The sequence below is a fragment of the Metopolophium dirhodum genome, chromosome 1, assembly GCF_019925205.1.
Source record: "Metopolophium dirhodum isolate CAU chromosome 1, ASM1992520v1, whole genome shotgun sequence".
NCBI lineage: Eukaryota > Metazoa > Arthropoda > Insecta > Hemiptera > Aphididae > Metopolophium > Metopolophium dirhodum.
In genome coordinates, this window is record NC_083560.1 from 47,373,687 (window position 1) to 47,390,620 (window position 16,934).

At 26.8% G+C, this 16,934-nt stretch overlaps 1 protein-coding gene across 1 annotated transcript; it reads left to right on the forward strand.

Annotated features, from left to right (window-relative positions):
- Positions 1-1,465: 1,465 nt before the first annotated feature.
- LOC132933683 (BUD13 homolog) lies at positions 1,466-9,899 on the forward strand. Its single transcript, XM_060999963.1, has 6 exons — positions 1,466-2,081; positions 4,303-4,396; positions 4,798-5,077; positions 5,138-5,289; positions 9,047-9,243; positions 9,579-9,899. The coding sequence occupies exons 1-6, from the start codon at positions 2,069-2,071 to the stop codon at positions 9,749-9,751; spliced, it is 909 nt and encodes a 302-aa protein (XP_060855946.1). The 5' UTR covers positions 1,466-2,068; the 3' UTR covers positions 9,752-9,899.
- Positions 9,900-16,934: the final 7,035 nt, after the last annotated feature.

The following is a 16,934-nucleotide window of genomic DNA, read 5'->3' on the forward strand; positions in this document are numbered from 1 at the left end:
TACATTTTTATTTATTTATGTAGGTAAAACAGGACATGGCTTTAGGTCTAACCTTAATCTACTAAATATTCTGAATCCTGGAAAAATGTTAATGTAACTGAAAGGTTATAGTAAAACACAATATTGTTTTGGCAGTAAAGTTATTACATAATCAAACTCTTTAGCTTCCTACTTAGATTTATTGCTAAATAAACTCAAAATGTATATCATTAAACCAAGAATTTTTTGCAAAAAATATTTTGCATTAATGCAATGAACATTTATAGTAATAAATTACTAATTAGACATCAGTACATACATAAATACAAGTGCGGATTATCCATTGTGCCATAAATTTCTCTAATGTAATAAACAGTAATGTTAATAGCGCCGTGTCTAATATTAATGGCATTGGGTAATGAATACTGAAAATAATGTTGGAACCATGGTTGGAACCTACCATCTACAACTAGGGTTGGGATCATAGACCTATAAACTAATGGACAGCGCATTCCACTCCACCCTGCCGTCAATGCTCGGGAACCATAATATAAGAGAAAGAAAGAACAAAGAACATAAGGGGGGTAACCATTGACGTATGAAACTAATACTATATTCCCCCCGCGTTCTCTTTTCTCTTTTACTCTATATCGTGCCCCGGGCCTCTCTCTCTAAGCGCTGTCCATTAGTTTATAGGTCTATGGTTGGGATACCTCCCGATTTGGCGGGACCAGGCCCGGCTCAAGGGGTAGGCGACATAGGCCCACGCCTAGGACGGCACTTAAGCAGCACTTTAGTAAGAGGGCGGCATTTCAAAAATACTGATAATATTATATTGTTAGCTGTTAGGGGCGGCAAAATTTGATTTTGCCTAGTTCACTATTTTTACTTGAGCCAGTCCTGGGCGGGACGTTCCCGACTTTTAATATATACTAGTCCCCGCGTCCCGCTACGGGACCCGTATGTCACGATTTGCATGCGTATTTTTAATGTCTGTCCCGTGTCCCGTCTTACAAGCCAGCGGGATAAGAAAGTCCCGATTTTTTTACAACTACTTGGAGCAAAATTTTATATATTTTACATGATATTTATATTACAATACCTATAGCATAAAATATTATGTTTGTTTTTATCATAGAACCATAGGTATGTTATTTGTGGGTCGCACAAAATTTTCTGTAAAAACGTCTGTATAAACTCAAAAACAAACTACTTCAATATTTGATTCCAATTTAAATCGGTTGATTTGTATTTGTCAATTTAGAAAATTCGATACACGGATATCAGATCTTCTTGTGTGGGTAGTTGTGTCAATATCAATGATTGGTCTGTTTTTAATCTCAAGTATAAAGTAAATATTATGCTATACAGTCTTTTGTTTGCTAATGTAGTGTCATAAATATAGAGTACCAGTTACATATGTAGTGATGTTTGAACGTCTGGTTTTCGGTTAAATAAGACAGCATGTTTAATCTTTTTTCTCTGACTACAACTTTATACACTTCTGTTTTCATGTTCTGTACAAACATATATTGATAACGAAAATAGTGGATAAGAATTAAGAACCGTTCTTATCTTGTCTTAAAGAACGGCTTTTTCAGCATGACGAACAGACGAAATAAATTTATTTTGTCATGGTAGGTATTCAGTGTTCAGTGTTCACTTTTCACAATTCAGATCAAAAGATCAAAACGTTTGAACTTTAAATTGCTAAAATTTCAGACTTACTGTAATCACTTTAAAATTATTATAGTCCAAGATAAAATTAAAATATCTGATAAAGAATAAGAGTCGCGATTCGTGTAATCTTTTATTTTTTTTATAGTTCCTACCTACTTTAAAATACACTGCATAATATTATTTAAGTCACCGTCTAAAATATAGTCAGTCCACACCATAAACTAAGACCATTTTAGTTCATGGTCCACACTACATTAACTACACAGTCTACACTGAATAACTGATAACTGTTTGTATGGACTGTTCATAGTATTATTATTTATTAGTACCTATGTTATACATTAGAATATTATATTACGTTACCAGTTGAATGGAAGTAAATACAGATCAGTAGATTACTGAAAAAGACATGTCGGAAAAAGGTGAGTACAACATTCAATGGATTTGTATTTTTAGGTACCTACCTATTTAAAAAAAAATTTTTGATATGGACATATTAAAATATTTGTGTGTTTTGCAACTACGTGTAAAGACTAAATAGTATCATGCAGATATTTTATATAGAATTAAGTTAATTCTTTATCTTTGCCATTACAATTTTATTTTATTTCATTCATTAACTGGTATAGGTATGACCTGTATGCACGAAACATGAGCATACATCGGTTAATTTAAAAATTAAGTTTTGAAAATAGGTACCTACCAAATATATTTAAAAAGTCGTTAAGTATTTGACCATTTTATAAAGAGCAAATCTCACATTCTACAGTTTTGTAAAATATTTGATACCGAAATAGTTCAGATTAATTAAAATAACACTTTTGTTATCGACTGCCGAATTGTATGTTTATGCTAGGTAGGTATTTTGAAAATATATGGCATAGGGATCCTCAAATAACAATTTATACCATCTCAAATAGTTATAAGGAAACCAAGTTCCAAAATAATAAAAGACTTAGAGAGTATTGCTTACAAAATAGTATATAACATGAGTTAGTCATGACTGTTGATATTTAAGCCTATAGATAATTTTTGGCTAACATAATGTAAAGAGAAATCATAGTCCCCACTCACTCAGAAACTTCTGAGATATAAAGAAACTAACTTTTAAACAAGAGAGTAAAGAGACGAAACAATGTGTTGACTGTGTTGACTTATAGATTTGTACTCAACGCTGTATTTACAAGTTTAATATCAATGGACACGGCCTACAAATATAGTAGTATACAGTAGAAACCGTTTATAATGACGTTCAAGGGACCAAACAAAATAGGTCATAATAACCGGTTGTCATTATAACCAAAATGACGAAAAAAAATTGTAACTTCAATTCACATTATTATTATTTATTTATGCAATGTATAATATAGAAAAAAGTAAAGATAAAAACATTTAATTTTGTACATACATATGTATTTAAAATAATTAGTTCAATTATTATTTAAAGAAATCTGTTATTTTAGATTGAACTTTGTTAGTATAAAAATCACGCTCCATTTTTTTTCTAGTTCTTCAAATTTTATCTTTGGATTTACGTTATTCAGAGCCATATAATTTGCTAACATCTTTGCTGCATTAAACACTGCATTAATAGATAAATATCCATCGGGATTATCAGTTTCTTCACTATTACCGTCTTCCATGCTTACCAAGGCCTTCAGCTAATTCATTGGCTTTCTTTTGAAGAAAGGTCCATTAATTGGAATGCATAGATTTCTGTGATTTTTAAACCATCGTAATAAAACATTATCTAAATATGTATGTGTACAATTTCTAAGTTTCTTAAATGATAATTTTTCATTTTGAAACTCTTGTTCGATTTTGTCTCGAGCTTTCCATATGTTGGAAATTGTAGAGTGACCTACGCCTAATTCATTAGCTATGTCGGAATTTTTTTCACCTTTTTTTAAACGAAAAATGACATTTGCCTTTTCTTTGATGGTGAATTGCTTTCTTTTGCTCATTTCACAAACAATTTAACACACAAACACAAAACACATTTAACTGCACGAGATGATTACCTGTATACTGACGATAAAATAAAACTGACTAAACAACGATGTAATTTTTGGTATTATCGGTATTGTAATAGTACCTTCGATAAAGTTAAGTCATTATAGATAAAATATTTTTCCAATATAACCAAAAATAACCTTCATAACATACGTATAGTCAGTATATAGACGTCATAATAACTAAAACAAATTAGTACATACAATATAGGAGTTTTGCCGCGACATTTAATCTTAAATCATTACACCCAATATGTCACTACAACCGGTGTCATTATAAACGGTTTCTACTATAGTTGCTATTTGTATCCAATACAATGCACTATCATAAATGCTATACACATATGACTAGAGTCTAGACATTTTTTTTTCATATATATATTAGAACAATGTTTATATGTTAAGTATATTTTGTATAGTTATACCTAGGTAAGATATCTATTATTATTACAATTTCCATTAAAAGCAAATCTTGATAATTAAATTATGAAATATGGCTCAATAGTAGAGAGGTCCGGACCAAAGAACCCACAGGTCATGTCATAGATTTATTTTTTAATATTATCAATCAGCATAATTTATTTGTTTTAAATTACCTATAATATATTAAAAACTTATTCTATATTTTCAGAGACTAAAAAAAAGGTGATTTCACAAAAAGAATATCTAAAAAGATATCTTTCTGGTGGAAAGAAGAAAAAAGAAAAAACTAAAATTCCAAAAAGGTATTTTTTTTTAATATGACCATTATCCCTAATTCTTTTAGTATGATTTAGTTATGTACATTTCAAATAGATGCTTGTATTAAATTTTGCATAATATAAAATTAACTTACTTTAAATTTGTTATAGTTAGAAGTTGGATGTTTAGAAACATAAAACGGCTCAAATATGTATATTTATGTACAGGACAAAGCTTAATATGCATATGACTTAATAATTAAAATCATCAAACATTCATGTGTTTTTTTTCCATGTTAGATAGATTTACTTAAACTTTCTAAACCAAAAGTCCATTAATAGTGAAATTGAACACAAGACTCATCTGTTTAAAATGTATTTCTGTCTAATTATTATAGTTTAATATTAATAACTAAAATAGTTTAATTTTGTAATTACTGTTGTAGAGTTCAGATCATTGATGATAATATTGATTGCGTTGAAAATGATTATGAAAATAATATTGGATTTGATCCAGTTGATGAATTTGCACCTCAAATAGTAGGTGTTATTGATGAGAGACCTAAAGATATTAAAACATTGGACATGTACAAAAATAAAAATCGGTGGAAACGAATAGGTAGCAATAGTGACATTGAAGAAGATTCAATTAAAATTGACATAGATCAAGTCAACAATTATGTACAACAAATAAACAAGTCTACTTTAAGAGATTTAATAAATGAGGTATATAAATTATAAGTTCAATCAATTATCATTACATAACCATATGTAAAACATTTTTAGAAAAATGAAGAGTCAGTAGAAAATGATATACCTATTAGACGTGATCGAAAAACTGGCAAAAAACGAGATCTCAAAAGGGAAAGAGAAGAAGAAAAGAAGAAAGAAGAAATATTAAAAGAGCACAAAACAAAATATGCTATATGGGGAAAAGGGTAACTGAATTTGTAAATTATTCTTTATTACTAGGGCTCAGACTTAATACACATAAAAATGTACATATTATATATTTTAAAAATATGCATTTTATAAGAAAATATTTTATAAAACTATAAACCGTTAGACCAGAATTAATATTCTTAGGAAAAGTTAATTAATTTGATGTGCCTATAGTCTATAGATGATTTATACTTTTAAAATGACATAAATGACAAAATAAACATTTGTCATTTATATTCTTAAATTTTTAAAACATTATTTCTAAAATAACTTGAATAATAAATAAATAGCTTTAAAAATTATCCTTCAGTAAAATTCTTCTGAGTATTATAACTATACAAACACATTTATGTGTATATTTACAAATTGGAAATTGAAAAACCATTGTATAAAACTATAAAGAGTAAATAAACTTGAATTAAATTGTGTTGTAATTACTTTACTTTTCAATTAGAAAAGTATCTATATTACCTTAACATAACAAAATCAATTCACTTACATTTTTATAATTTTACAGAAATAAATATCATTTGACAAATTAAATACTATACATAATTTTAAAAATAATAAGCAGTTTATCACTTAAAACATAATATAACATAAAACCGGCCAAGTACAAGTCGGACTCGCACACGAAGGGTTCCGTACCATTATCTATAAACATTAAACATGTTGGCAACATTGCTTATATTATATATTCTGACGGATTTTTAGTATTTGTTGTTATAGCGGAAACAGAAATACATCATCTGTGAAAATTTTTAAATTCTATTCTTAAATATGCTCTAAACATTTTAAAAATAAAAATATGTGAAACTCATTTTTATCTTACTTAGTAACAAATCTAATAGCACATAAAAACATGCAAATGCAACAACATCAGAACCTTATACTAATTACTAATTATTAATAAAACCATACTTCAGTTATAATTATTGAAAAATTCTTATGTTAGGTTAGGTCTAATAAAAATCATTCAGAATTTTTTTAAGTATTTCATTAAATTTGAATAATGTTTTAATATATTAATTAGCATAATATTTCAAGTACCTGAAAATGTAATGTATTTAAGAGTGGTGTCTCAACTTTAGTTGGGTTCACAAGGATATGGTGGATATGCTTTCATACAGAAGTGTCAATTAAAAATATATAAATGTGAATCAGCATGTAAATAATGTAGTTCAAAGTTACTCAATATTTGATCATGCTTAACTAATTAAAACAAATTCATTATCTATATATATAAATGCAAAAGTCACTCACTGGCTAAATATAAAATCTTGAAAACTACTTGACCTACGAACCTGAAATTTGGCAGGTAGGTAGTTTACATTAGCTAAGAACAGTTTTTTGATAAGTCAATCTCTAAATGTGTAAAATAAGGGTTTGTAAAGCGATTTCTTTGGACAGCTATATCTGAAGGTTTACCAAACTGATAAGCGTTATTTTTATTTTCAACGCAAGTGTTTGGTTTGTAGATGAGCCATTTAATGAGAAAAGTTCAAATAATTAATTAATTAAATTGATATTACAGTAATAATAATACAACAGTTTCACTATCTGTCCAGCAAAATAAAATTTAAAAAAACATCAGTCGCGCCATATTTTCAGTAAAATAACACACTCTTAACACAAACGCATGCATTTGCTTACTTTTCCCCAAAATAACAAAACGTACAAATTTAAAGTTTAGAATTGTGGTTCCTCCTATGCTCAAGATGTGCAATTAAAAAGTATTTTTAGAAATACGCATTATTTGGCACGCAAGAAAATTATTGAGATATTTGAATAAGAGTAGTTGTTTGGTCATTATTGATTGGGTTATGTATACAGATTTTATTGCTGGCGATCTTTCCTATAGGTTACCTATTGGCTATTCATAATTGTAAAGGGTATTTAATAAGCACAGTTGCATTTCAGTCTTAAACTTGTAAGTGCTAAAATGTTTTACCCCAAAGTAACATACCAGGCATAACTATTTAATTTTAAATAATATTATGAGCCACTACATTAAAAACAATTGAAGTAGTGAATTGAATTTTCAATAAAAAAATCTTGTTTGTCCAATATATAGGTAATCTGTTGAATACTTTCCTTTAAAATATTAAATAAATTAACTACAATTTTTACTAATTAATATATCATCTATTTATACAAAATATAAGTACATTCATTTATAAATATAAGTTACATTATAACATAAAAATTGATGAAATAATTAATGTATGATATAGCTTAATATTATTATGGTTAATTATATTAAATTTGTTTATAATTCATTTTTATTTTTCAATACCATAATAATATTAAGCTATATCATACATTAATTATTTCATCAATTTTTATATTAATAATAAAAAAGAATTATAAACAAATTATATTAAATCTAATCTAGATTTTTTAGCAAACTTGTCAATTATATCTTCATTTTTTAACCCATTTGTTAGTTAGCTTTCTATATATAAAGATTAGTAAATCTATTTTGCACTATACTGGTGCGTAACCAATTCTTAATGCGGCGCATTGATAAAAATAACCTTTTACATGTTGCTGATGAAATTGGAATGGTTAATGCAACTTGCATAAATTTGTAAAGGTTCAGATATATAGTATATATACATATATACTTCTGGATTATACGCGCACATGATATCTTCCAGCAAATAATTATTACTAAGGCAATTTTTGAACAAACTGGAAACTCATTCTTATAAATGCAAAATAACACTTTAAAATATAATATTTTTTGCTCAATATAAGTTGGGGGTGCTAAGCATCCCCTGGCACCCCCGTAGTGCGCCAATGCACATTTGGCATAAATCGCTTACTTAAGTTGCTAACTTACACTTGCTGTAGCTCGATGTCGTATACATTTTTTAACATAATATATATTTATAAAAATAAAACAAATTTTTGCATAGAAGATACTGGGGCTAAACTTATTTTGATGTTATACTTTTTTTTATACGCATGTTATATAATTAATGAATAAATACTTTAATGTAAGTTAAACGCAATAAGTGTTATGAAATATGTAAAATATCATGTTGAAAATAAAATAAAAATCAAAGTTAAACTTAAATCTTTTTTTTTTTTAAGTTTTGAACATCTTTATATCGAATATTGAATAACAAATAAACATTTGAATTATATAAATGGTGGAATTTTTTTACAGGCAACAATATGCTAGTAAGATAGCTAGTAAAATTATAAAATTAAAATAATATACATTATTCTTGATAAAATTAAGTTATTTACCCTTTCACTACTCCAGATGTACTATTATGTTCCTTTATTTTATAATATTATCATTTGTCGGTAACCATACAATTTTAGAAAACCCTGGTTCGCATTATTTTAAACTTGAATAATTAGATCATAATAATATAGATCTCAAAATTAAAATTAAAAAAATATTAAATTAATTATTAAAAACAAAAAAGGTTAAGTAAAATACACAATGTAAATTTTATTATATGGTTTTTTTTCTTTGGTAGCTAACATTTTAACACTTTACAATGCCTGAGAATCATGTTCAAGTTTAATTTGCACTTAAACCACCAAAATTGGGCATTGTGAATAATGACTGGTTCACAATTGTCTCTCCACATTGACAATAATATAAACACTCAATTCAAATATGAATAGATTCCATGAAATATGTTGATTAGAGATAGTCAGGATTTAGTTTTTTGGTAATCTGACTTTTACAGACGGGATAAGCCATATTTTATTTATATTTTATAATTTTAGGGTAAAACAAGTTAAGGACGCTCTGGAACAACACCAGTCTGATCTACATGAAATGCAAAAACCATTTGCAAGATATGCAGATGACCAAGACTTGGAGAATTTGTTGAAATCTAAGATCAGAGATGGAGATCCAATGCTTGAGTACATCACAAAAAACCATAGAATGGGTGAAGATTCTCCTGATGGTGTGAAACATGGTAATTTCCTAATATTTGTAATATTTTCACTAAAAGAACCATGAATTATAATGTTCTAAATATAATTCATGTTATTTTATATACATTTTCATACAAAAAACATTTTATATGTAAATAACAAAGGAAATCTTTTGTTTTGACTTTATTATCTTTTACTTAGATTAAATTGTATACAAATCAATAAAATGTAATTTCTAACATATAATGCTCAATAATATTATCACTTGGTATGATTTAAAATACCTTTGTGGCTGTGTATATCCTCACAGTCCACAGTTAATAATATTAATACAATAATTTAAAAAAAATCTAAAATGTTGTTTTGTTTTCAATAGAAATAAGAGAGTTTCGAGGATTTTGTCCACCAAATAGGTTTGGAATTCGACCAGGATTTACATGGGATGGTGTAGATAGATCAAATGGTTATGAACAGAAATGGCTATTGCAACAAAATTCACAGAAAGCGTTGGAAGACGAAGCATATAAATGGAGCTGTTCTGATTTGTGAAATTGTATTATGGACATTTAGAGCTAATTATAATAGGCACCTATCCTATATTTGATTTGTATTTTTATAAGCATGTAAAAACAAATTTCAGTGATAAAATCTCAAATTCTTAGAAATAATAGATCATATTATCTACCTACTAATTATACATATTGTGTTTATTGTGTTAATTTGAATTTACCTATGATCAAACTTTTAGGTAAGAACATTATCAACTGTGTTCTCTCGTTGGTGTTTTACGAACCCTTATAAAGTTAGCAGCACAACTATGACAGACACATATGCAATACACCCAAAAAACTTGTTGGACTTTATTTCTGTTGGTAGAGCTTTAGATACTTGTGCTGCCATCTATACTCCAACAGCACAACTTAACGTAAATTTCACCCCTATAAAAAATGTCCAGCTTGATTTGTTGGACATTGCTGGATCACTGAAAATTTGTTGGACATTATTTTAGCCGGTAGAACTTTCGAAACTTTTGTGCTGCCAACAGCACAACTTTACGTTAGCGAAATGTCACCCTTATGAAAAATTTCCGGCTTGATTTGTTGAACATTATTGGATAACTTTCAAACTTTGTTGGACTATATTTTCACAGGTATAAAAGTTTGTAGTTGCACTGCCAAGTCACGCCAGCAGCAGAACTTATTGTTGGGACATAATTTTTGTGCTACACAGGTTCATATCTATTTGTTAGACACTGTTGGACTTTGGAGATTTTTTAATTTTATTTTTTTCTTCAACGTTTTTTTTAATTTAATGAGCCTTTCTGATTGAAATTAGTTTTTTATTAAATATTATTTTTCATTCAACCTGTTTTTTTATTAATTTTAAATTTTTTATTCTGCTGCTTTTTTTATCCTTTTAGGTTAGGTTAGGTTTTGAAAGTTGTCCAACCGTGCCAATGTATTTTTAATATTTTTCAAATGCTATTGTAACATTATATCATGTGCCCTGCATTAAATTTTCACGCTTTTTTACACAACAACTAAAATTTTATTGATATTTATAGAAAAAAAAACTAAAAAAATTGAAAACTGACAATTGTCCGTTAACAGTTAATGTCCGTAAACAGCTCAAAAAGAGTCAAATTATTTTCACAATTTTATCGTGTATAGAAAATGCTAATATAAATATTCAGTGAAATTGTCAAGTATCTACAGTCATTCGTTTTTTAATTACAACAAAATAAGAAAATCGAGTGAATATCAAATGTTGTAAAAATATGAATTTAAAACGCTCATAAAAATTTAATTTGATTTGCTTGTAGACATTTTTTTTTTGATAAAGGTAGACAAACTTATGAGTTGTATTACATTTAAAAATCTTAGATTTAAAAAGAAAAATTTTTATGAATTATCAACTCAAAATTATTTGCTGATTTTCGTGATTTTTCCGTATTTTGTCAAGATTTGAACTTTAAATGCTTATAAAAAAATCTGTGACTAAGGATTTTTAATATTTTTCAAATATCATTGTAACAATATAGTAGGAGCCTTGTATTAAATTTTCAAGCTTTTTTACCCAACAAATAAAGTTTTATTGAGATTCATGGAAAAAAAAACTAATAATTTGGAAACTGAAAATGTTCCTAAACAGTTCATAACAAATCAAAAATATGATTTGTTAGGTTAGGTCATAAAAATTAAATTTGACTTTCTTATAGACATTTTTTTTTTTTTTGATAAAGGTAGACAAACTTATGGATAATCTTGTATTACATTTTCAAATCTTAGATTTAAAAAGAAAATTTTTTATGAATTCTCGACTCAAAATAATTTGCTAATTTCGTGATTTTTCAGTATTTTGTCAAGATTTGAACTTTAAATGCTTATAAATAAAAACTGTGACTAAGGATTTTTAATTTTTTTCATCTGCCTTCGAAACAATAACCTAGGAGCCTTCTATTAAATTTTCAAGCTTTTGTACCCAGCAGATAAAATTTAATTGATATTTATAGAAAAAAAAAAAAATAGAAACTGAAAATGTCTGTAAACAGCTCAAAATAAGTCAAAATATTTGGAAAATGTTATGGTGTATAGAAAATGCTAATAAACATTCAGTCAAAATTGTACCTACGGTCATTTGTTTTAGAGCTGCACCAAAAACCAAAATCGATTTTCTCGAAAACAAATTTTGCGTAAAATTTCCTGTTTTCCCTTAATTTTCTTTTGTTTTTCACCTCGCGTTTGAAAACTACTGAGAAATTATTACTTTTGACCCCTCAAAGTACCAACTAGATTCACTTTCCTATCAGAAAAGTTACTGTTGAAAAAATTCCAAGCACTTTTACTGTCCTAAAAGGTGATGACAGACACAAAAATAAAGAATAAAACACACATCATTGTAAAACCACTAGCTTCCTCGCTTCGCTCAGAATCTAGTATAGTATATAAATTTATTTATTTTTAGATACAACTAATACACAATAATAGTATGTCAATATAAATTCCTCACCCCCTAAATTGACTATAAAATTAATCACCTAGGGCAACAGGCAGGGCCGTCCTTAGGATTTGCGAAGCCCAGGGCAAAAACCAATTTTTAAACAGATTTTATTACTTTTTTCAAAACTTGTTTTTAGTGTTGTGATGTCCTTTAAGCGATTGTCAACGAACCATGAAAATGTGTTTAGCTATGGTTTAGTTTTTATTAACGAGAGGCCTCTAAATGTAAGCAAAAAGCGCGAAGGCCAGGGATCACCCCCCCCCCCCTCCGCCTAAATACGTTCCTGCACACAATTGTTTATTTTTTTAATTCTTAACACTCTAAAAGTTAGAAAGTTATACTATAACTATAGAAAGTTACTATAGAAGTTATCAAAAGTAATTTTTATTACATTTTCATTACATGGAAACAATCTAACTAAATTATATAACGAGTGTCTTTCGTTATATTATTAGTTACAACCCAAAACAAATAAAAACTTAGTTATCAAAATGAATGTATAGGTACATTTATCTTTATTTACAAATTTTCAAATTGTATTATCCATAATCATTAAATATGCTCTTCAAATAATTGTAAAATTAAAAAAAATTTGTGAAACTAATTTTAGCTTACTTAACTTGACCGATTTACTCAGTGGCGTCATTTGGGGGGGGGGGCAAGGTGGGCATTTGCCCCTGTCTGATTTTAAAAGCAGCCCTATGGGCCGGTGTCCAGTTGTTGCCGTTTTACCATTATTATATTTTATTAGTGCAAAAACGTGCCTATAATAATGTTATAATAATATTTTTAGTCAAACATTTGCTGTCTGGGAATTTTATAATATTTTCAGAAAATATTATAGTATGTACTAAGAAATTATTGTCACAATGATACATTTTTACTAATTGATAGTTCGAATATATTTAGACGTATGCGGGGACGTACACATTGTATGTATGTATTTATGTATGTTTGTTTGTGTGAGTGTGTTTTGTGAAGGAAAATGAACAGTTAGTATCATAATCTCGTATAGTTTAATTTCTAAAATCTAAAATGATTACAAATTCTAAAAACAACAACCGATTGACGCTCTTATTATTTATCATTGATCACGGACTTCATAACTTGCGACAGTCGTGTATGATTCAACTATTCTGCGTATTGTGTTAATTTAGTTGAGTACCTAAATTAAAATTAATTTTTTTCGTGACGCATGTTTACATTAATCTTTTAATTTGGGAAAAATATGATCTAAAAAAAATAGATGGGTGGTTAAGTGGTGCGACTAAAAATATAAAATTACCGCAAACTGCTCGAAAAGTATCGAAAATAATTTCTAGCATGTTAATAAACAGACAAAACTTGAGCCGGTAAGCAAGCAATAAAAAAAAATATATTATAATTTAAGATAATATTAATTTGTAAATATATCATATACTTATATAAGATATATATATATGATATAATATATACTTATATACTTATAATGAATCAGGTAAAATTGATTTATAGATAATGCTGTTAATAGATTTTCAAAAATAAAAAAAAGAAGATATCTTAATAAACTACTAATATTTTTGCGGTTTTTTTTTTACCCATTCGGGCCGGTCTAAACCTTTGCCCCCCTCTATTGAAAACTGAAATGACGCCACTGGATTTACTGCATACCACGAAAATGAGTAAATCTGTCAAATGTTTATGGATAGTAATGGCTTTCCCTACAAAATGTACTGAAATTGCAGGAAGACAAATCAAAAAAATAAATATCCGACGACTTGACAGGGTCTCTCCAAGTATAAAAAAAAGAGACAAAAATGCACACATCGGGAACACAACACTCGAAGTGCCGGGTATAATTACAGGAAGCAACACGATTCACAAAAATAAAATTATTGAGAAAACAGAGAATTTATAGTTAAATTATTAGGTTTGAAAATACAATAATCTAATTAGAAATTTTAAATAGATGGGAATGCTGCACTTTTAAAACCATTTGGAACAATATATCAAAGTAATTATAGTCAATTTAACAGGTTATAATAGTTAAATAACTTATTATTGAAGTGTATTAGTATTTTAAAAATGTTATTTGATAAATCCCCACGAACTGTACAAAGCACTATCAGACCAGTGCTGCCAAACATGGTAATTCAGAAAATAGGCATAACTAATGACAGAAAAAATGAATTATATTTAAAAATTAGTGTAAAATGTATTATAATAAAAAAACAATCAAAAGTGTTAAAAATAATAAATAAGAAAAATTAACTTATTTTATAAGATAATTAAAAAAAAAAAAGGTTGGGAAGTGGATGTCGCTATGCTGTACTGTAGGTACAAGTGGCCAGTGGGTCACTGTATTCATTGATGGTATTACATTTGAATTCAATGATTATATTATAATATCTTTGTATACAAAAAAAGATTCTGAGCGGTGACTGTTTGTGAGTTTTATATTATATTTATATTGTTGTTACTTATTAGTTATTATTAATACGGTAGCCAGTAAGTTGAATTAATATTTTAAAATTATAACAAAATAACTAAAATCGTTATTCTTAGTTATTTAATATGTAATTTCCTCCAAATTTTAACATAATAAATCTATAAAAAAAAAATATTGTTTAAATTATTGACATTTTTTGGTTACAGAATAACATAAGTAACCTGGTAAGTTTTCAAACACTCATAAAAATTTAATACCACTTATCATACTATCTATATTATAGATATTTTTTTTTTTTGATAAAGGTAGAGATAAGTTATAAGGAATCTTGTATTACATTTTAAAATCTTAGATTTAAAAAGAGAAATGCTTAGGAATTTCTAACTAAATATAATTTGCAAATTTTTGTTATTTTTACGCCTTTTGTCAAAATTCGAACTTTAAATGCTTAAAAAAAAATTGTGACTGGATCTTTAATATTTTTCAAATGTCATTGTAACAATATCTTAAGAGCCTTGTATTAAAATTTCAGGCTTTTTTACCCAACAAATAAAATTTTAATGACCTTCATAGAAAAAAAACTGAAAATTGATAATGTCTGTTAACAGCTCAAAACAAGTCAAATTTTTTTGAACATTTTATGGTGTATAGAAAATGCTAATGTAAATGTTCAGTGAAAATGTCATGTATCTACAGTAATTTATTTTAAAGTTACGCCAAAAACCCATTTTGCGTAAAAATTCCAGTTTTCCTCAATTTTCATGTTGTTTTTTTTAGCGCTTTTGAAAACTATTGGGAATTTTAAATTTTAACCTCCCAAATGCACTAGATTCACTTTCCCATTGAAGATACTGCTGAAAAAAACGAAGCAGTTTTACTACCCCAAATGGTGTTGACACACAAAAATAAAAATTTATAAAAACATCATTGTAAAATCAATATGTTCCTCAAAAAATAAGGTATTAATTAATTCTGCTACATCTTGTTAATTATCACTGAAAATGATTAATCAGGTGAAAATTAGCATAGCTATTGATGGAAAAAAAATTTTATTTAAAAATAAGTGTATAATGTATTGTAATAAAAAATGAATAAAAAAATATTCAAAATTGTTAAAAATAATATATAAGAAAAATTAACTTATTTTATAAGATAATAAAAATAATTATATAAAAAAATACATCATTGTAAAATCAATATGTTCCTCAAAAAAAATAAGGTATCAATAAATTCTGCTACATCTTGTTGTGTAAATTATCTCAGTGATAATTAACAACAAGATGTTTTAGGTTAAGGTCAATAAACAGGTGAAAATAGGCATAACTATTGATGGAAAAAATTAATTATATTTGAAAATTAGTGTAAAATGTATTATAATAAAATAATATTCAAAATTGTTAAATTTAATAAATAAGAAAAATGAACTTATTTTCTAATATAATTTAAAAAATATATATAAAAATACATAATTGTAAAATCAATATTCCTCAAAAAATAAGGTACCAATGAATTCTGCTACACCTTGTTGTTAATTATCACTGAATGTGATTAATCAGATGAAAATAGGCATAACTAATGATGGAAAAAGTTAATTATATTAAAAAAATAATGTAAAATGTATTATAATAAAATAAGAAAAATAATTTACTTTTATAAGATAGTTAAAAAAATATGTATAAAAAAATAAATCAGTGTTCCTCAAAAAAGAAGGTATCAATGAATTCTGCTACATCTTGTTGTTAATTATCACTGAAAGTGATTAATCAGATGAAAATAGACATAACTAATGATGGAAAAAGTTAATTATATTTAAAAATTAATGTAAAATGTATTAGATTAAAATAATAAAAAAATAATCAAAATTGTTAAATATAATAAATAAAAAAATAAAAAAAATAAACTTATTTTAAAGATTATTTAAAAAAAAATACATCATTGTAAAATCAATATGTTCCTCAAAACATCAATGAATTCTGCTACATCTTGTTGTTAATTGTTATCACTGAATGTGATTAATCTTAAAAAGAATATAGATATATAATAACTAAGGCTTGTAGCATTTGTATATTTGTTTTGCACAGTCACAAAAATAGCCGAGTGCAAAACAAATACATTTCACGCTTTCACAGAGATAATTTTGAAATTTTATTTTTGATATAAATGTATATGTATATGTTTAGTTTTTTTTTGTTTTTAGGGCATATTTCTTCAATTTTATACTTTTGAAGACATATTTTAACACAATTAATAATTTTATAAATTTTTTCTTCACTGACATTTTTATTTTAAACATAAAATTAAATT

Excerpts from the sequence above, each read along its gene's own strand:
- LOC132933683 (XM_060999963.1), top strand. Across the intron at positions 4,397-4,797 it reads AAAACTAAAATTCCAAAAAG|AGTTCAGATCATTGATGATA; the intron begins GTATTTTTTTTT and ends TTACTGTTGTAG. Across the intron at positions 5,078-5,137 it reads TAAGAGATTTAATAAATGAG|AAAAATGAAGAGTCAGTAGA; the intron begins GTATATAAATTA and ends AAACATTTTTAG.